The sequence below is a fragment of the Triplophysa dalaica genome, chromosome 22 (assembly GCF_015846415.1).
Source record: "Triplophysa dalaica isolate WHDGS20190420 chromosome 22, ASM1584641v1, whole genome shotgun sequence".
NCBI classification, from domain to species: domain Eukaryota; kingdom Metazoa; phylum Chordata; class Actinopteri; order Cypriniformes; family Nemacheilidae; genus Triplophysa; species Triplophysa dalaica.
Window position 1 is genome coordinate 6,115,789 of NC_079563.1, and position 22,287 is coordinate 6,138,075.

General features: G+C 40.9%; 1 protein-coding gene across 1 annotated transcript; it reads right to left on the minus strand.

The window, feature by feature from the left end:
• Positions 1 to 477: 477 nt before the first annotated feature.
• Positions 478 to 21,776, minus strand: LOC130412142 (oxysterol-binding protein 2-like). Its single transcript, XM_056737289.1, has 14 exons — positions 21,419 to 21,776; positions 19,919 to 20,124; positions 9,627 to 9,877; positions 9,356 to 9,524; positions 9,132 to 9,255; positions 7,680 to 7,743; positions 7,458 to 7,586; positions 6,827 to 7,072; positions 6,598 to 6,718; positions 5,168 to 5,271; positions 3,337 to 3,432; positions 3,029 to 3,213; positions 2,728 to 2,948; positions 478 to 1,686 (listed from the first exon to the last, which is right to left on the minus strand). Exons 1-14 carry the CDS (start codon positions 21,574 to 21,576, stop codon positions 1,544 to 1,546), a joined length of 2,217 nt encoding a protein of 738 aa, XP_056593267.1. The 5' UTR covers positions 21,577 to 21,776; the 3' UTR covers positions 478 to 1,543.
• Between the last annotated feature and the right edge of the window lie 511 nt (positions 21,777 to 22,287).

Below are 22,287 nucleotides of genomic sequence, written 5' to 3' on the forward strand. Positions count from 1 at the left end.
GTGTATTCCCACCTGGACTCACTTAACTGCTTACTGATGCTTACAGAAGTAGGACAAAGTCTTGTATAATCAGGCCAAAAAGACACTGACAAAGGAGATATGAGCATCTAATAGAAGCTACTCTGAAAAAAACAGTTTAAAGCCTGTGTGGAAAGGCCTGAAAGACATTACCATCTACAAGCCAGTAAACATGTGACTCCATTACATCCTACAACACCTAGACAGACCAGGGATTTACGTCAGGATCCTGTTTGTAGACTTCATCTCGGCCTTGAACACCATAATCCCGGACCTCCATCTGCCCAATTTTACCCAGCTCTCTGTGGCAACCTCTACCTGTCAATGGATTATTAACTTCCTGTTGAACAGGCAGCAGCTAGTGATGTTAGGAAAATGTTCATCCAGTACATGTACCATAAGCAATGGAGCTCTTCAAGTATGCTATGATAATAAGTTTGATACATAACTCTAATCAGACAATGTTCAGAATGTTCTTTAATGCTCAAATATAAGTTTGCATCCATTCTTACGGTGCACAGTTTGTGATCAATATTTTAAAATGTTTTACTGTTCATTTGCAGCATGAATGTAGGAAATGTGCTTTTGCAGCTAATTCTAGAAACTAAGGTAATATTGCTACCATGAAATTTCAGCGTTTTACTTTAAACTCATTGCCAAAGGTTTGCAAACACAACAGATGCTTGAACTACTCGCTATTATTCGCTATGTACAAACTAATGCAATGTACTAATATACAGATGGGCCCTTAAATTGGACATCATAAATGATTCATTAGTCTGCGTAAATAAATTAACACCATTGATGTTTTCAGTATGTTTGCAAACATTTAGCCGTAACTATATACAGAAAATTTCCATTTTAATGTCCATTAAGCCATAATTTGTTACCCACACAATAACAGAACATTACATTTATATTTAATGCCTAAATGGGCTGCAATTAAATGGATTTTTGCATTAACAAACTGCCATCTAATGACTTAACATCAGTAATTCTTATTTTGTCAAAGCAAAACTAATCTCACTTTTTTTCTAGTTTGCATGTTTGCACTAAATAATCTACAGTATTTTACTGTATACTACATTTCAATAAAACGATTCAATCTGCAAACTTCAGAAGTAGTGTGTGCTCTGTTAAATGTGTTTTTCTTCACACAACAGTGGATAATTCAGGAACATCACACATTTGACCTGAAACAATTGCAAAACTGGATATAAATTCAAATCTTTGAAGAAGAATCGTATCCCTTGTGAAGTGTTACATTCCACTAATAATAAACGCTATTTTTGTCCATCAGTCTGAATCATGTTAAAAAAAGTGTCTCCATCTGTTGTGCTGAAAACAATATTTTTTCCCTGCTGCAAACCAGTTTCCTCAATGCCCCAAAACACACACACACACACACACACTAAATTACATTATATACTGCAGAGCTTTCATATACTCTTCATCTTTCATTTGGAAGCATTGGTAAGCAGCATTCCTGATTCAGATCATGGATCGGTCGTCTGTGTCGGAGGCTTTAAAAGATGGCAGGGCACTGATTCCAGTCCTGTCTTTCTTTGGCTTCCCAGTATCCTCCTCTGTACACATAGCTGCTGTCACCTGTCTCTGAATCAGTTTTTTTGTGAAACCACTGGGGATGGTAGCTCTCCACCACTCTGCCTGCAGAATGCAAAATATTTTCAATGAGAAATAAGCAAATGTTCAGAGTGCAATGTTAATGCATACTGCAATAATATTAATGCTAATTATATCCATTTTTTCATATCCAAGTATTTAAATGAAAAAACCTTAGTAAATACTATTTTTTTTCATACATTGTTTTAAGCATAGTTATTGTATATAACAATCTTTGCTTGTGAAGTTTGCTTGTATTATGAATATTTTTGTAATAAAAAGCTTTTAGTGCCAATAGGGTGTTAAACAAATAAATCTACATTATTATTAAGAATATAATTATTAATTATATTAATACATCTATAAATATTATTAATTTAAAAAAAACATTATAGATATAATAAAATAATTATAAAGGATAAAAATGAAATACTTTTAATTGATTAATTACAGCTTTCTGGGAAATATTGCCGAGTTAACATAAAAAAAATACAAAAACTTGCTAAAATATACTAGGGATAGTATACATAATACATACCACATAATCAGTGCAGTATGATGGTATATATTATGGAACATATTTGTGTAATTAACTAGTATTTAATATTATAGTATTCAATTAAAGACGGCTTCAGCGTTAACTACATAAACAAACGTTATGTGGCCCAAACTTAACTTCCGGTAGACCTCCGCAAACAAACAACAGAGTCCCAATGGTTTATTAAATTACAATAAACATAAACTCAAATATTTATATCAATTAAATATAATATAAATTGTAATATTATATAGACTGAAAAAAAAACACAGACCGGCAGTTAAATTTGTGTCGGGGAAGTGCATCCGATGAAACTGTCTATAGCTTTTTTTATTTATATTATAGTATCAATATTAGCTATTAATAAGTATTATAGTTTTTTACACAAATATACATAAATAAACAAATTTAAATGTATATATCTATTTTAAAATATTAAATATAATTAAAATAATGAACAATTCAATTTTTTAATATTCAATATTAAAAATATAGTATGAATATTATACTACAATCCATTATTAACAAACACTGCAGCTCTCTCATACCCTCTTCCAGTGCAAGGTTGGCCTGCGCCTCTTTCTTTCTCCTCTCCAGTCTCTGCCGCTCCTCCAGACGCTGTTTCTCTGTGTTTGCTTCATCCCACAGACCCGCCTCCATCATGCGCTGGTCGGGCCGCAGACGGCTGTCAGTCGGGGCCACACCATCTTCTGGTTCATTCAGAGACAGGGCCAGAGAAGAGAAATAATACATGTTCTCAGCATTCTCACTGAAATCAGAAAACAAAAGATTTTCAAAATCATGTGACAACAACATTATTTCAAAACACTCAACAGCAGTGTCTCGTACGGCAGAAGGTATTTCTTCCACAGTAGTTTTGGCGGTAGAGTTTGATAGACGGTTTTCTGCTTGCCCTCGGTTTCCCCACATCCATGGCTGCTCTCTATAATCTTTGCGCTTTCAATCTTATCATCCCACGTTCCTGAAAGTATGTAATGGGCGGAGCCTTCGCTGTCCGTCACTACGCCTGTCACCTGGAGACAAATAGGACACACATATTAATGCTCTTGTGGTTACATTTATTGCCCTGGAGAGGGCAGCAGAATACAGCTTTTTATATCATTGAATTGACAGGCACACTGTAGGGTCACACTGACCTTGCGGGGAACATCTCTGGAAAAATAACTGTAAGGGGAGAATTTGAGGTGGCATGTGTCCTTGGTCCTCTGGTTGACTATTATAATGTCCCCAGACTGTGTCAAACAAAAGAATCATTAGATTAATACTACATTTGCGTGGATGCATTTGGTAAACACATACAATGCATTCAAGCTGTATGTCTATAATATGCATATGATAGATTTAAATTAATTATTTAAAGCATTTATCAGTTATATCCCTTTATAAATGCTTGGACTTCCGGTTTGCTCTCAAGTGGGAATGAGAAGGACAGAAAGAGAGAGAGATGGGGGGTGGAGACAGATGGAGAAAAACAGTCCCAATGGTGACTTTTCTCCAACAGATGGAGTGCAGATGATGAGTCACAGCCACTCTATGTAGATGAAAAAACTCAAAGCGTGAAGTTCACAGGATGAGCAAATAATACTATTTCATAAAAGTTATTTTAATTAATACATTTATTATATTGTTAATTCATAATCTTTCCTTTGACCCTTCCAACCTGCATCAAATGGAAAGGACATCATGGAAAAAATGAGGTCTGAAGGAGTGAAAACAGATCGTTTCAGTCCTGAATGTTAATGTACATCTGTGCTAAAACAACCAATATAGTGATAATATGAAGGAGCCGTTGATCAGCGACTGGATATTACTGTGCAGCAATGGCAGATGTCTAATATTAACCTTCATGCAGATGTTACTATTCTCAATAAATGCTCTTATTTTTAATTGTAGTAACTAGTTGTAGCCTGAACTTTGATTGGTTAAAAAACAATAAAAATCCATTATTAGCAAGAATGTAAAACATATTTTTTTTACATTACCCTTATTGTGGAAATACTTTTTATCATTCAAGCTATCAGGTCAGATTTAATGTAAGTGTCAGTTTGACATAATTTCAGTTCAACTCCGTATAGAAAATAACTGCAATTTTATGTTTCAAACAGAGAGGCAAATGTTACAGACTGCAGCTTTTATAAGATTGCGTTTTAATAAAAATGTATATTTCTGGCCTTAGTATTTTTTTGTGTAATAGACATTTTCGATCAGACACGGAAAGTCGTGCTTTTTTTGTAAATATGTCAGTTTCTCTAACCACGGTATTCAGGCATGACCATATATTCACAATATTACACAGGTTCTGACAGAATCAGTAAACATAATTTTCAATTTCTGCTCTTGATTTTGGGGAAAGTCTGTAAATTACACAAACTAGATCTGAAGATGTATAAAGTGCAGATAGTATAATACAGCTGATAGTATTATTGGCAGGAGATGTCACATTGTATAATAATCCACAAACACATAAGAACAACTAAAATAGTTCTTTTAAAGACTCCCTGTGCTGAAAATCTAAACACCTGAGTGCGATTGAGTGGAGGCGGGGCTAATTTGCATATTCATATATCTGAGTATACTTAATTAAGCTGAGGTGTAGAGTAACACAAGCTATTTAAGACGAAAAAATACTTTCACAAGAAAAAACGTTAAAATATGTAATTTTGATTGATTCATCATTCGATATTGACTAAAACATATTGATAACAGTTGCTTTAGACGCATGCACCTGTTTGTTTGGGTTGTAATAAAACAATTCATTTTATATTTCATTTATATTAATGTTAATTTATATAAATATATTATTTTGTATTAATTGTATACATTGAATTAAAATTATTCAACAGTTATTGATTCTTTGGGGAGGTCTACTGGAAGTTAAGTTTGGGCCACAGAACATTTATGTTGTAGTTGCTAAAACTGTCTATTTGGAAGAGATTTATAAGAAGGTGTATAAAACAAAGTGCATACTTGGTCAATCCACAGTTTGCCCACTATTATATTGTGGACAGTGGAGGTCACTTTGCTCCACACGTAATGATTTCCAGTTGCGTTGAACTTCAGGTGAATGCTTCCTGTGGAGCCAAACAGATCCATTGTGAGCAAGAATAAGACACATTTTTGTGGAAATACAAGACATTTGAACTAAAAATAAACTCAAAGCTGCAGAGAGTTCTTTAAAAACATCAGATTCCGCCTGAATAACAGGCTCTTTAAATAGAAAGCTTTTCTTTTTCTTTGATGAAATATTTACCCTAAAGCATGTGAAAGAACATGAAGTGGATAAAAGACTTCATGAAGTGGATAAAAGCCCTAGAATTGTAGCTTTCCTGTAGCTCAGAGGTTTGAGTCATGGGTTCGATCCCAGAGACTGCACATACAAATACATAGTATAATGAAATGAAAGTCGCTTTGGATAAAAGCATCTGCCAAATATGTAAATGTAATATGTAGAAGAAAGGAGAAGTCATGTTTCACCATGGTGTAATGTTTACCTGTCACCATGCGATATAATGCTTCAGTTGTGTTTTTATCTACAGTGCTGAAAAAGGCATTTTCTTTAACTTACTAATTCTGTTAGCATCTTGCTTGAGTTATACAAAAATACAGTGGAGCATCATCAGGACCAGTTGATAAACAATCCAAACTTTAAGTACTCTGGAGAGCTTAAGGGGAGATTCACATTACGCGTCTTTTGCATGGGCAAGTTTGTTATTTTAAATGTAGACACGCGGCAGGCACGCAAATAGGGTGGGGGTGTGTATACGGCGCGGCGCGCATGTTTTTCTAGGCTCATCGGCGCAAAATCGAGATGGAAATAGTTCAACTTTTCATAGTGTTTTACTCAAGGTTTTAGACGTGAAATGTGAATCTCCCCTTATTGATTTCAGTATAGCAAGCGGACGTAATGAACTATCGCAGACAAAAGAGGTTGACTGCGTCAAGGTCCAATGTTGCACCTGACACCATGCAGATGGTCAAACCCGGCGGCGAAGTAGCACGTTTGTTCTGGGTCTGCACGTGAGAAAATAATTTTCCATACAACTCACAACGCTAGTGACTGTTGGTATACAAAACATAAATGAAGCAGCGATAGCTTATCAATTAAAAAAAATCTCACAATTCACAAACGTATTTGTAATATATCCACAATGTCTGATAACTTAAAAATATCAACAAGACATCAACAAATAAAAAATTGCGTTCCGCGAGTTTGCTCTTGACTTTGTAGTTTGGTTGCTCTTTCCCTTTTCTTGTGCACTGGTTTGCTAAGCTGAACAGCCAAACAGAACCTCTTATTTCCAGATGAGCACACGCCGCTATAAACCTGCCGACAGCAATCAGCTTTTTTTTGTGTCTGGCCTTCCCTGATGTTCTCTGAGCTGATGTTCACAGCTCACCTAGCGGCATTATAGAGATGTATTTGCCGCGAAATTTGCTGTCGATGGTGATCTCCTGCCACAGGGTCCAACCTCGCTGTGATATCACATGATGGGCTGCCGCCGGGGGGTGGTGACTTATCTGTGAGAGAGATCAAGCAGAAGGGGATCAAAACAGTGTAACATTAACAACACACCGTCACAGATAAACATGGAGTGTATATCGATAAAACTGTAGATTGTTTCAGACCTGCTCACAAATGGACCTGTACCCGTACTCTTCCAGGCGGTCCAGCTCGTAGGTCTCTCCCAGCAGTGGGTTGAAGGGTTTTCCCGTGCGGTTAATGGTGGTGGAGTAGGACGAGATGGAGAAGGCGGCCACCAGACACATCTGCTCCAGAGAGGATTCGCAGCGCGCCGCCCGGTCCAATAGCTCACTGTACTCCAGATCCTCCGACAAGCGCTGGAGCATCGACAACGGCTCATTGAAGTTTACCTTGAAGCAGCATCCAAATGAATGATCATCATCATTTAACATGTATAATTCAGTTTTAAAAGTACGGCTGTTCAATGGTTAATCGCGATTAATCATATCCAGAATAAAAGATTGTGTTGACATAATATAAGCTGTCTGTTTACTGTGAATATTTATTTTGTTTTTATAAACACATACATTATATTGTTTTAAGTATAAAAATGAATAAAAGTTTATAATCAAAATTATTTACAAATACATCCCTGCAAATATTTCCTAAATTTATACATGTATGTGTGTGTATTTATAAATACAAAATAAATATTCACAGTGCACAGACATTTATTATGTAAACACAAACATTGACACGATTAATCGTGATTATTCGTTGAACGGCACTACTTACAGGCATGGGAATCTTGGAGAGCTCCTTGCCGATACAGTTCTTCATGATACTCCACAGGTTCAGGGAATAGTTAGGCTTGTCTGGAATGCGACAGCGTCTGCCCCGGCGCAGGTACATGCCTGAATTATCCTGTGGACACATCACTATAGTAAGTTACACACATCTACACATCTAGTTGGCTGCGGTGTATGTTTTAAACATTTTGTGTGTTTTCAAACTCACATTGTCCTCTTGACTCCAGTTACTGGACAAACTTCCACTCACGCTCTGAGTACTGCTCAAGTGTCTGTCACACAAACACACATACTGTACCCATATGCATATTTAACACAACAGTGGCATAGACAGGGGCGTGGCCAAAGGGCACTGAAAAATGTGTGCCCCTCCTCTCTAATTGGCTGACAGGATGCCACTTACATATTTCTTCATGTTGTTTGGATTTTGTTTGAATATGAAGTCTTTATTGTTAAAGGTCAAGTGTATGCAATTTAGCAGCATCCGTTCGCCCCTCCCTTTGAAAGCACTACGGTGGCTGAAACACGACTAAGGCCCAATCCCATTTCTACCCCTTTACCCCTTCTACACCCATCTGTTTGGCGCATTCTCTTTTGGTTGGAGGAGTAGGGGTTAGGTCTGTATAGCCCTTCAAACGAAGATTTTTCGGCACTTCACAACAAACGAAGGGTAAGAAATATTCCATCATGGCTGCTCATGCTTGTATAATGTAAGCCTTTATACTGGCTTTACTAAGGATTAAAACAACAAATAATCATCTTGTTTATGTTCAATTTAATGTTGTGTTCAGTTTCTTGTCGTGAATACTTGAAACGTTTAAAAAAGTCACAACATTTAGCTTACTGCAAAAAGTAATTGTTACCAGGGACGTCTCTGGAATGCAATCGCGAACAGACCGGGACCATTCAAATTCAATTTCAGATATCAGAAATGCATTTCTTACTAGTAAAAAACATAATTTTTTATATCAAAAATTGTGTAGTTACTAATGATAATGTCTTATATATAATGAATTATAATTTTTACTACTACAAATTTAATTGTTGACATCAAAATGCATATCCTGAGAATGATTAAAAGCTAATTCATGCCATAAGTGTCACGTTTTAGGCTGTAATCCACGAAATTGACATGACTAGAGCTGACAGCAGCATCTTGGAAGTTTGTGTTAAATATTGACGCATCTCTGTAGGAGCTATCAGTGACGTATTATAATGAGGTATAACAGTGTAGTAGTGGTGTCCCATTTCTTAGGGGAGTGTTTTTCAGCCCTTCCCCTTGCCACTCTGTTTCTAGGGGAAAGGGGAATAGGGGTGAGGTAGGGTTATTAAATAGAATTGGGATTGGGCCCAAGATGTCTTTAAGTTTTCGATAACACATTTACGAAATGTTCTCTGTAGAGCAGTTTGTCCACTTAGGGCTACAGTAGAAACAACATGGTGAATTCCATGTAAGTGACCCGCGGTGTATGTAGATAAAAATATCTCATTCTAAGATAATAAAAACATATCGCTTAATCATATCAGGTCTTAATACACCTATGAAGACATATTTATGTATATTATATTGCATTTCTGTCAATAGATCCTACAAAAAACTATATATTGGACTTTTAATATACTTCTCAACACTTTGAATGAAGATGATGTATAAATGAACCTGTGCTGTAGCTGATCATTCACTGGCACTGTGATGAAGGCTTGAGAATCTTCCATGGCATCGAAGAACTCTATGTCATCATTTTCTTCGCTGGATTCTCCCTCTGGTGTTCTCTCTGAACCTTCTGTAAAATTCAGCACATCTAAATCAATGATGTGTTAATGCATTTACAGCTCATATCGACTCAAAGTGTTTGTTGAGTGATGTGTGATTTTTGTTCTCACGGTTGTGTGTGCTGGGCGATTCCCTCCACGCTCTTTCCAAACTATTATGCTGTTTGGCTAGCTGCTCAATGGTCTCCTCCAGATGGTGGCGCTGTTCCCGCTCATACTGCAGCGAACGCTGCCATCGCCGACTGTGCGCTTCTGCTAGATCCACAAAGTCCTGACAGGCCTGACACAAAGCGGTTAGGTTAACGTGATACCTTCTGGGGTTCGGACCTACAACCTTTCGGTTAGCAGCCCTGGTACACAGTGTAGATTCAAATGAACTCACATTGATCATAGCATTGGAGGTGATGCGGAAGAGAGTTGCTCGTTCGTTGACGGTCTTCAGTTTATCTGCACCGTCGGTAGGGGCGCGCAAATCCTCTAGTTCACTGAGGGAGCGCTGGAGGGCGGCACCGTGCTTCCCTATCAGCTCATTACAGGTGCTGAGGTCATCGAGTTTACTGGCCAAAGTTTTGAGCGCCCCCTGGATCAGAGCACGATCCGGCTGGGCCAGTGGACCCTCATCACCTGAGTCATCTATAGAGGAGTGTAAAATGAGAAATACAAGGGATATACATGTCAAGATGCTTAAACAGTGTATTGGCATCACTGGAGGGTTGAATAATTATAATATATTTTTAAAGGGACAGTTCACCCATAAATTACAATTCTGTCATAATTTATTACCCTCAGGTTCTATATACATTTATTTGTTCTTCTTAACACACTGAAAGATATTTAGAAGAATCCCAGTAACAAAACAAATCTTGTCATGATTCCACTATCATGTCATGTTTATTCTTGTTGTTTGAGTGGAGTCATGGCATAACCTATGGTTTTGTGTGAGATTGAGTGATCTTTCTCGTGTCTCGTCATTGTTCCCTACATCTCGTTCCTCGTCAGCCTCTCCTTAGTGCTAATCCCCAGCACCTGTTGCTCGTTATGATCCTCTGTCTGTCTTCCCTATAAAGAGTCCTCATGTTTCATTGTCCTGTGCGCGTTCATTGTATATGATACCCTGTATGCTGTTTTGACTGTTCCTTGCCCGTGTCTGGTCGTGTTTATCACCCTTGTCATAGTAAGTGTAAGTTTAGTGTTTGTATTTCCAGTGTTTGTTTTGTAGTCTTAGTTAGTCAGTGTTTCCTGTTAAAGTTATAGATTCCTGTCCTGTTTTCCCCCGCATGGGTTTTGTTTTGTGTTTTATACCCCTGTTATTTAATAAATCCGTTAACCCCTTCATCTGCCTTGTCCTGTCTGTGCCTGCACTTGGGTTCTCACGCCATGTTCTCCACTGAGTTTCTTGACAGAATGAACGCGCCAAACAGAACCCAGCAGGCAGCCAAGGTGAACCGCTTGCGGTCCCGCCAGGCACGCCACCTCTGCGGTATCCGCCAAGGAGATGGTGATCTGGGGACCTACGTAGAGAGGTTCCTGGATGCCGCAGAGGAGGTGGTCTTTGGGGAGGCGGAGCTAGCGGTGTTGTTCAGCCGCGGCCTCAGGGATCCTCTGTCGCCGGCGGAGATGAGGATGCTGAGACCGCTGGACTTCGATGTCGTGTGGCGGTATGCCACGAACAGGTCCGAGTCCAGGGTCCCAGTACAATCCTGCTATCCATCTCCGCTGGCTGCTATTCCAGAGGGTCGTACCCTGCAGGTCGGGGTTGTGGGCATCACCGTGCCCTCCGCCTCAACCGCAGCAGCTTCACCACCACCGACTGGTCTCCGTGGCAAGCGGGGGAGGAGAACTTCCTCAGGGTCTTCCTCTGAGGCCTCCAACCCGGAACCGGCTTTGCCCTTTACCTCCTTCCTTCAGCCGACCACCAGACGGGTGGCTCGGCTGAAAAAGAAGAGGCAGCGGAGGTCAGCCGGGAACCAGGGGGTCCCGAGTCCTGTGGTCCCGAGTCCTGTGGTCCCGAGTCCTGTGGTCCCGAGTCCTGTGGTCCCGAGTCCTGTGGTCCCGAGTCCTGTGGTCCCGAGTCCTGTGGTCCCGAGTCCTGTGGTCCCGAGTCCTGTGGTCCCGAGTCCTGTGGTCCCGAGTCCTGTGGTCCCGAGTCCTGTGGTCCCGAGTCCTGTGGTCCCGAGTCCTGTGGTCCCGAGTCCTGTGGTCCCGAGTCCTGTGGTCCCGAGTCCTGTGGTCCCGAGTCCTGTGGTCCCGAGTCCTGTGGTCCCGAGTCCTGTGGTCCCGAGTCCTGTGGTCCCGAGTCCTGTGGTCCCGAGTCCTGTGGTCCCGAGTCCTGTGGTCCCGAGTCCTGTGGTCCCGAGTCCTGTGGTCCCGAGTCCTGTGGTCCCGAGTCCTGTGGTCCCGAGTCCTGTGGTCCCGAGTCCTGTGGTCCCGAGTCCTGTGGTCCCGAGTCCTGTGGTCCCGAGTCCTGTGGTCCCGAGTCCTGTGGTCCCGAGTCCTGTGGTCCCGAGTCCTGTGGTCCCGAGTCCTGTGGTCCCGAGTCCTGTGGTCCCGAGTCCTGTGGTCCCGAGTCCTGTGGTCCCGAGTCCTGTGGTCCCGAGTCCTGTGGTCCCGAGTCCTGTGGTCCCGAGTCCTGTGGTCCCGAGTCCTGTCGTCAAGTCCGGCTGCCCAGCCGCCGTCAAGTCCGGCTGCCCAGCCGCCGTCAAGTCCGGCTGCCCAGCCGCCGTCAAGTCCGGCTGCCCAGCCGCCGTCAAGTCCGGCTGCCCAGCCGCCGTCAAGTCCGGCTGCCCAGCCGCCGTCAAGTCCGGCTGCCCAGCCGCCGTCAAGTCCGGCTGCCCAGCCGCCGTCAAGTCCGGCTGCCCAGCCGCCGTCAAGTCCGGCTGCCCAGCCGCCGTCAAGTCCGGCTGCCCAGCCGCCGTCAAGTCCGGCTGCCCAGCCGCCGTCAAGTCCGGCTGCCCAGCCGCCGTCAAGTCCGGCTGCCCAGCCGCCGTCAAGTCCGGCTGCCCAGCCGCCGTCAAGTCCGGCTGCCCAGCCGCCGTCAAGTCCGGCTGCCCAGCCGCCGTCAAGTCCGGCTGCCCAGCCGCCGTCAAGTCCGGCTGCCCAGCCGCCGTCAAGTCCGGCTGCCCAGCCGCCGTCAAGTCCGGCTGCCCAGCCGCCGTCAAGTCCGGCTGCCCAGCCGCCGTCAAGTCCGGCTGCCCAGCCGCCGTCAAGTCCGGCTGCCCAGCCGCCGTCAAGTCCGGCTGCCCAGCCGCCGTCAAGTCCGGCTGCCCAGCCGCCGTCAAGTCCGGCTGCCCAGCCGCCGTCAAGTCCGGCTGCCCAGCCGCCGTCAAGTCCGGCTGCCCAGCCGCCGTCAAGTCCGGCTGCCCAGCCGCCGTCAAGTCCGGCTGCCCAGCCGCCGTCAAGTCCGGCTGCCCAGCCGCCGTCAGCACCAAGCCCTGTCCAGCCGAAGATCCAGTCGGCCTTCCAGCCCTGGTCCAGCCCGGCATTCCAGCCGAGGACTAGCCCAGTTCCCCCCAGGACTACCCCTGTCAAGCCTCCTGGGGCTCCGCGCCCTGGCGCGTCCCCAAGGGCTGGAACTTCCCCACCCAGCCCTACCCCTTCTGGACTTCCCACGTTTTCTTGTCTGCCCCCACCCCCCCTCCCTTGTTTGCTATTTTTGTTGTCTCACCCCAACCCATTTGTTATTATTTCTTGTATGCCCCTTGTCATGTTCACCTTGTCTGTCTGGTTTTTGTCTGTTTCCCAGTCAGTCTTGTCTCGTTAGTTACCCCTTGATGAACACCTGGAGGTGCTCATTAAAGGGGGGGCTTATGTCATGATTCCACTATCATGTCATGTTTATTCTTGTTGTTTGAGTGGAGTCATGGCATAACCTATGGTTTTGTGTGAGATTGAGTGATCTTTCTCGTGTCTCGTCTAGGGATGCTCCGATCCGATATTTGTATCGGAAATCGGCGTCGATACTGAATAAAATTCTAGATCGGTGAAAAAATTGCACCGATACCCGATCTAGCTTACATAAAATTTCTGCTAGGCGATGTAAAAGTTCCTGGAGACACCGGCGCTTAAACTCTCTCGTGGCTGTGCTTTGCGAAGCGTGTGACATCATACGCTAGCAACGTGCTCTTTACGTAGTGTGCGTGAACAAGCGAACATAGCTTACATTGAGCAGCGAACAGCATGGAGCGACAAAAAATATCTGCCATTTAGATTTACTTTAGAACAGCTACGCCAACAAGTTACACCGCTGTTTGCAATACATGAGAAGTAAATGTTCCGAGGGGTTGTGATAAAGCTGTTCATTATAATACTACTAATTTAAGCACGCCGAGTTCAATAAGCTGAAGAAACTAAAACGAGACGGTACGAAGCAGCTAACTTTAGAGGAGACAACGAAAATAATTCAGAAATTTCCATCTAGTAGTGTGAAAGCAGCGAAAATCATTGAAAGCATTTTGAATTTCATGGTAATGGATTTGCAACCGCTGTCCGTCGTTGCGAACAATGGCTTCAGACTCCTTATAAACCACCTGGAGCCGTGGTACGACATTGTGAAGCGTAACTGAGACCTGAACTGTACCAAAAAGTCTGCAAACATGTATACGAAAAAAATAAAGATGTCAATGCGCTGAGTTTTGTGGATAATTTGACTTTGAATTTCTATTTGCACCGACTAAACTATTATATCTTTTTCCGTTTATTTTTACATGTGCAGCACAAGCTAGGGAAGCTAGTGTTTTATTTATCTTTCGGTGTTGGATGTTAAATTTGATTTCCACTAAACTTTAGCTTAGTTTAGTGGACTTTGCTTTAATGACTAAAGCATTAAAAAGAACTGATTCCTGTTTGAATATCTAAAGCAGTGAAGCTATTGCTTTTTTGCTCAATTTCAGCTGCTTTATTGTTTATTGTGCATTGATTTTTTAAATTATATTTGCACATAACAGTTATTAAGAGATTTTGTTTCCATTTATTAATACTTGTCTATCAAGCTAGTGAAGCTGTTGTTTTATTCAGCTGCTTAATTTGCACTTTAATTTTGAATTTCAAGTTTAAGATAGTGAACATTTTGTTTTATTTTGCTGGTTTAATAAATAATTCACAAAATTTGTGAATCATTTGTTTGTTATTTTGTTTTACGGGGTCAGGAAATTAATGTTAAGTCGAGCTTGATGTCTTGCACAGCAATGCACACAGTTTATTAAGTAATTGTGCACTTTAAAAATGTTACCTTAGTATCGGATCGGTACTCGGTATCGGCCAATACTGAATCTCAGGTATCGGAATCGGTATCGGAAGCAAAAAAGGTGTATCGGAGCATCCCTAGTCTCGTCATTGTTCCCTACATCTCATTCCTCGTCAGCCTCTCCTTAGTGCTAATCCCCAGCACCTGTTGCTCGTTATGATCCTCTGTCTGTCTTCCCTATAAAGAGTCCTCATGTTCCATTGTCCTGTGCGCGTTCATTGTATATGATACCCTGTATGCTGTTTTGACTGTTCCTTGCCCGTGTCTGGTCGTGTTTATCACCCTTGTCATAGTAAGTGTAAGTTTAGTGTTTGTATTTCCAGTGTTTGTTTTGTAGTCTTAGTTAGTCAGTGTTTCCTGTTAAAGTTATAGATTCCTGTCCTGTTTTCCCCCGCGTGGGTTTTGTTTTGTGTTTTATAGCCCTGTTATTTAATAAATCCGTTAACCCCTTCATCTGCCTTGTCCTGTCTGTGCCTGCACTTGGGTTCTCACGCCATGTTCTCCACTGAGTTTCTTGACAAAATCTCATCCGCTATTGACTCCCATAGTATTTTTCTACTATGGGAGTCAATGGGGGAAGAGATCTGTTTAGTTTTTGGTTTGTTGCAGAATGAAGAGAACCGCAATTTATGTTGTGCAAATATGAAAAAAGTCTCTTTTTCACAATCCTAAAGTGTTCATTTGGTATTTTTTTCTGACTGGTAATCTATCGATGGTGATGTAGTCTGTTTTATAGTAATGTGACCATACGTGCCATTTAACCAGATAACCTTGATGATGTATGCGGTTTACAAATGCTACGCAGCTAAAATCCTGGGCAGAACATGTCCCGGAAAAATGCCATGTAGGGTTATCTTATAGTGAAAGCTAAAGGTTACAGCTGGATAATGTAAAATCAGATATTTCTTGACTTTGTGAAATAAAATTGTTTGAAATTGCATTTTGCTGATTTAAACATGCAAAGAGGATGTTTGTGAAAAAGTCTTAAAGGTGCAGAAGCGACAAATCTACAACCGTGTCTTCACCAGAAAAAAAACATTTTAGCTTATTGTATATCGCAGTTGTGGCAGTCTTAACAAAAACATTGAAAATGTGTTGCGAGACTGCGTTTTGTCTGCTGTAGATTGGACATCAGGAAAAACACAATCAATTTGTGCCACCGATGGCAATATTCATTACTCGCTTTTATGTGACCATGATAAAAACAGCATGATTTTTGTATGGACTATATTTTGCAGCCCCTGGAGAGGGCAAAATGTACTGGAGTGCTTTAGGCAAGTGTATAAATAGCACAGATAGAGTGTTGGAGGGGTGTGATGTGACAGCTGAGTTCTGTCCTTTGTTGGAGGTCTTTACAATTACAAGCAAATTGTCCAATGACTCTGTAAATGGACTCGACAAAATGACCACACAAATGAATCGAGAGGTGAGAGAGCGACAGAAAGAGCGATTGTATTCAAACTAAGAAAAAATAAGATGAATGAAGAAAGAGATTGGAAAATGAAAGATGTTACTGAAGATGTGAAGCAGATGATGGAATGGTTAAGTGTGAATGAGAATTGAGGCGATACTTTCACCGACATCCCATTCAAACCCCAGATTTCTGTGAATGAACACAGTTACCATGGAAACAAAGGCCCACGCAATCGGTAGGGCGTCTATTTTTAGAAGCTTAGAAGAATGGAAAAAGCAAACAGGCTTATGCGTCTCGCCATCGTCTCCTTCTCTATGAAAACACGGCCATCATTCACTGGCAAATTGACTTGTTTGTGACACAAGACATCTTGTCGAGTGTAGGAGGCCAAAGCAGATACACAACAGAGACAGATGTCTGTGAATCACAGGAATCACAATCTGTGTATGAGTGACAGGAGATAAATAAAAGGAAGGGGTGGGTGGACACTCAGGTAATAGCCTTACATTTTCAATAACCTGCTGGCACCTGAACATGAGCAGATTATCTCATGACAGATGTGAAGGTACAACAGACCCTCAGTTGACCTTGTGTTTGGGTCTGAACTGATGGCTTGTGGCGCCACCAAGGTCATGCATTATTAGTCTTGAAATGATTGATAGGTTTGGTTTCGGGTAATCACAGACAGATATTTACTACAACAGCATCTTTGTGAAACTTATTTTATACAGCTGTTACATTAACAAAACTTACTAATAGGATTGTAAAAAAATCCAGATATTACCAATTTCAGATATGTGTTTATATATCATAGTACGTATTATTGACTAATTTCCTTTTCTTTTCGTCACTTTCAATTTTCAGTTTTTTTGTCTGTTGTGTTTTTTTGTTTTTTTTTGCATGGTAATAAAAGAATGTACTCATATATAAGAGTTTAAAAAATGTGATAAAGATATGCTCATATTTTTCTAGCCAATCGGATTATAAAACATGTAAAAAATTCTATAGACAAAAAATTACCCACGCAATATCTAGGAAGCAAAATATCACAAAGACTTGGGTAGTACAAACCAGCCACCTCTCGGAACAACCTAGCAACCACCTCAGAAACCCTAGCAACTAAACAGCACCATAGTCACTGAATAAAAACAGAGTTTTTTTAGCCCATTGTAGGGTAAAATATGGACATTTCTTTAGCCCAGCGGCTGAGTTTGTCCACATTTTACCAAACAATAAATTAAAACAAGTCTTTGTTGTGTGCTTTCAAACATAATATCTCCCACACACAGCCACACAAAAAATGTTCAGTACATGTGATGCTCACCAAAGCAATGAATCACATTATAAACACACGTGATATAATACATGAATACATATTTATTAAGTATGTTGTTTAGCTAGAACGCACAACAAACAAGGGCAGAATAAACAAATCCACCAGCTACAAGAATACATTTCCTCATTACATTCACACCAAACTGCCAACTTCGATCTTCTCCTCAGCTGTATCTAATCCAAACTATTTTTTGAGCCTATTTTAAGAAAAACGCTGCAATTTTGCACTTGTGGTGAAGACAATGGGAAAGAATATATTAGCACATCTCTCGAGTGCAGAATTAAAGAAAAAAGAGCCAGAGCTCATCCAGGCTGCTAAAGCGGTCCGCTGACCCAAATACATCGAAAACTATTGTGCAACTTCTGCCTTATAAGTGCAAGACACAAACCCGTGAAACCAAATAACCATATACCTCACGAATTGCCTCATATAGACATTGGCGGAAGACTACAATTTACAGTCATATTTGCAATGATGAATCTTAAATTAAAAAGAGAGGCCTGGTCTAAGTGTACAGGAGGAGGAAAGCATTGAGAAACCAGTAAGAGATCCCCTTCCTCTGACCTGCTGGAGAATGAGTCATCCGTGACTAACCACACCTCAACTAACAGCGAGGAGAAATCAAATGTGTGTGGGTATGAGATAAATGAGATTGCTGAGAGGAATAATGCAATAGAAAAGTGTGATTATGGAAGAATGGATGCGGATAAGAACAGACAAATAAGGATGAGAAGAACGACTAGACGAAACCGTGCGACACTAAACTCGTGTCTACCTGACAATCCAATTTGGCCAAATTGCCAGCTTGCATTTCACACGGATAATCTGATTTACATTGAGTCATGTAGAAAGTACCTCACACATAACTGTACAAATACAAGCTCTTGAGGAAACTGTGTTTTCCCTTGAACAGGCAAACAAAACCCAGAGAAGTCTAAGAAACCAGAATATTATACAGAGACTTGGGGGTGTGTCTTATAAACAATAATAAACCATATTTAGGAAGTGGCCAGAACACCTTAGCAACTCACCGGCAATCACACACGTGGACAAGCCCCACTCATGTTCTTTAGAATGAAGTCTCTGTTTCCTTTGATCAGAAATTGGCATAGGATTGATATAAAAGGCTTGGGTTCCAAGCTATATCTGAACTGCAATATATGTAATCTGTATATTAACCCTAAACCCCAAGACAAATCCTTAGACTTAACTCGAAGCACTAAATGCATCTGGCTTATGAAAGAAGAGCTGACCACATGCAAACATTTCAATAAGAACATTATAGGGAGAGGTAGTGACATGATTCAAAGCCTCTTTAAAATACATACATTTTCATAACAAAGAGAGAACAACTATACTAGACATCTATGGGGTGAAATAAAAGCACATCCGATCAACTGGGATGTAAAACGGGTAGTCTTGTAAAAATAAATCATGAGGACCTTCCTCTAAATAGCACAATTTTTATCATATGGCACAGAAGTACAAGACACATCAACGTCTATGAAATTGGGCATGTGGCCCTTTAAACTTATTCTTTACACAGACAAAAGGCTTCTAACATTTCATTCACAAATTGCATTCAAACATTTGCAAACAGTTGTTCCTACCTTTTCATGAGTGCACTTAATGGATGAGAAACGAAGAGGAATGTCCTACACAGTTTGTAGTGAAGATGATGATCTCAAAGTGGATTTCATTGAAAATGGAAAACAGCGTGTCTCCTCGACGTCACATTCTTAGCTCCCCTCTCTCTCTCTCTCTCTCTCTCTCTCTCTCTCTCTCTCTCTCTCACCCTCTCCTGTTTTCCTTCTGACCCTCCCTCTTATTCACCTCATACTCTTCCTTCATCCCACACAGTGGGCGGGGCTAACACACTAGACCTTACATTCAGGACCAGATGAAATCATCTATACAGTGGGATAGTTTATACAGTATGCAAATTAATCATTTTCAATGATGTGAGGTAAATAGACCATATAAATATATTATATAAATGATGTGTGCTGTATATATTAAAAAAACAAAAGCTAATTATGCATTGCGAATTATGCAGGGTACTAAAGTAAATCATGCAGTATTTATTATTATTAATATTATATAATTTGAGGATAAATGGTTAAGCATCTGAAATCCGAGACAGGGACTAAAACCTACCTAATGAATATAAAAATATTACACAACCACAATTAAAATATTTAAAGGGATATAAAATGCATGTATCTAGATGTACATTAAGGTGTATTTAAACTCGCAGTCTAAAAATAGCTCTCAAATATCCAATGACAATGCTACCCCCTGGCGGCACTGGTGGTATTGTATATTTTGTTCCATACTAAGTAGCCTAATAAAATAAACAGTTTTAACTTGGTTAAACGTGTACTTAATGTTCTGAATAGAATAAAGATTTTTTTTCTATTTATTATTTGTTTTACTTATTAAATAAACTTGACGTGAAATAAAATATGCCCAGATTCTTTTGAATGTTTTAATACACATTACATTGTAATAATTCTGTAATTTAAATTTCATTAACATCAAAACGTTCTACCTTACTAACTCAATACTGCACAGAATGCAGTGTACACTGGAGTGTGAACGAACAGTACCTCACCTAACACACTGTTTACTGCAGTGGTAGTAAGAGTAGTACTAGTATGATAGAATGGTTGCAGATCTCACCTGAATGGTGCAACATTTGCGTAGCATTTGCTTTAGCCTGTTGTAGAGCAGAGACCCATCGCTGAGACTCCCCCTCTGATCCAGCTTTCAGGTGGTAGCTCCGCCCTCCACTTGTCAAAACAAAATGACAGGTATCGCCCACTTCGATGTGCACTGTTGCCAGTGTAATTGTGCCACGACAGGTGTGTGCCATTTCTGCTTGAGTCCTGAAGGCAAATGTACACACACACACAGGTTAATGGTGCAGTTAAATGTTAATACGTTTATCAGATTTGGTATTCATTTCGGAAGCACAATATTATATAGTCAGTACTGGAATTTGGCCAATGTCTTTCTTTCAATCCCTAGATATCAGCAATGCCATATGGATCAAGCCCTATAATCCAAACCCCTGGACTTTCGTTTTGTAATGCGTGCATGCCGACCGCAATACAATGACCGCAGGATCTCTGAGTCAAGAGTGCTGAATCAGAGCATCTTTCATATCTAATCCATACACAGTTACTTTATAAAGTACCGCAGTGGAGAGGTAGCATTTTCTGCTGCATTAAAGTCTGTTTTCTACAGTATAGCCCGGATTTGTTTTTGAAGGGATCTCAGTAACATACTACGCATTTGTCATGTGAGAATACTAATGACATCGCTTTTTTTTTAAATGTATAAAATTGTGTATTTTTCCAGTGGCTCAGTGGTCAGAGCATGGCAATAATAATGCCAAGGTCATGGGTTCGATCCCAAGGTTTGCGCTTAGTAAGAAACAAATGTATAATACGATACAATGTAAGTCGCTTTGGATAAAATCGTTTGCCAAATGCGTAAATGTAAATGTATATATTAATTATACTACAGAAAGTAGGGTCTGATTGAGATCTGGGTTGAAAAGAAAAGTTCTCCAAAAGTTAAATGTACTCATTTTAAACCTGTATCACATTCTTCTGGACGAAACAAAGATATTTAAAAGAACTAACCTCACTGACTTCCACTGTTTGGACACAAAACCACTCTTAAAATATCTTCTTTTGTGTTTCACAGAATAAAGAGTCAACAAATATTTTGAAATAATGACAGAATTTTCTTTTAAGGGAACTATCCCTTTAGTAACCTTTTCTACATGTTAAAGAAAGGGAAACATAATTCTGAACACAAATAAAATATGTTTTTACTTAAATTGACATTTTGTGATCAAACGTATTAAATAACCACCCCATTGAAAGAAGGGTGAAACGAGATCTAGATGCTCCAGATGTCCCCGTCACTAATTATAGAAGCACGAGATGTTGTTGCAACACAGACAGCTGATGCATTATTTAACACTACAGTTACACCCCTGTGCACACATGGATCAGAGGCCTATTCATTAAAACTTATGAGGAACTCTGAGCGCTCTGTACCATAAAAAACTCCCAATTAATGCAGTACGACATGGGTTTTAAAAATGCGACGTAGCAAAGTTAATAGACATGAGATGCTGTCAATAAAAAATCAATAACGTAAACATACCTGTAGTATGACAGGAGGCCGTTGCTAAGGACGAACCAGCGGCGCTGGTATCCCTTCAGGTAGTTGGTCCATTTAAAAAGCCACCCTTTATACGTGTCCGGTCCTGGACTCTGCACACCTGAGGGGGACGGAAGGGTCCGCACAACGAGTTCGGTCATTGCAAACGGGTCAGCGATGGGATGCGATTCAGCAACTGCGCAGAGGGAGCGGTGATGTTACGGTGCTGCGGGTAGCGCGCCAGCCACCTGCCATTAACTTCGCGCGTCCCTGCGCACGCACGCACGCACGCAACACGTTTGGAAGCGAGGAGTCAAATCCGCGGTCACTGTGAGGAGTCACTGGTGGAGGGGAAGCGCATCTGAGGGCTATGATGGGAAATTTGCGGCTTTGGGGGGAAAGATGTTGGATGACGTAGATGCATTACGGAGGCGCGGATTGCTGAGAATCTGCTATATGACGTAAAGTCGTTAGTGAGGAGACGCACGTGCTTTTAAGAGCTCAATTAGCTGTTATAGTATAATTAAATATTACACGAGTCACCACATGTGAGCATGCAGCAACAAAATGCAGTATTTCCGTTTTAAGGACTTTAAACAGATGTATTAAATGCAGCATGTTGTACTGTCCAAAAGATGGCGCCACAATAAACATTTAACGGGATGAGGGGACACAACATTTGGATTTCAACCCTTGGTTGTACCCAATTCTGCAAAAATCACTTTCGCTTTACATTATTTTTGGCGAATTGATTATAATTTTTATGACCAGTTTCACAGCAAATATCTACTCAACAAATATTGGTTATGATACCTCTTTAAATAGGTTTTAAACCTTATGAATGAGTGAGGCATTTATATAGCGGTTTATTG

What these genes read in the sequence shown, in the direction of transcription:
- LOC130412142 (XM_056737289.1), bottom strand. Translation starts at nt 21,576, where the DNA reads ATGACCGAACTCGTTGTGCGGACCCTTCCGTCCCCCTCAGGTGTGCAG. An exon ending in GCAAATGTTGCACCATTCAG is followed by an intron (nt 9,878 to 19,918) that starts GTGAGATCTGCA and finishes ACTCCTCTATAG; the next exon opens with ATGACTCAGGTGATGAGGGT. An exon ending in CATCTCTATAATGCCGCTAG is followed by an intron (nt 5,272 to 6,597) that starts GTGAGCTGTGAA and finishes TTGGCTCCACAG; the next exon opens with GAAGCATTCACCTGAAGTTC.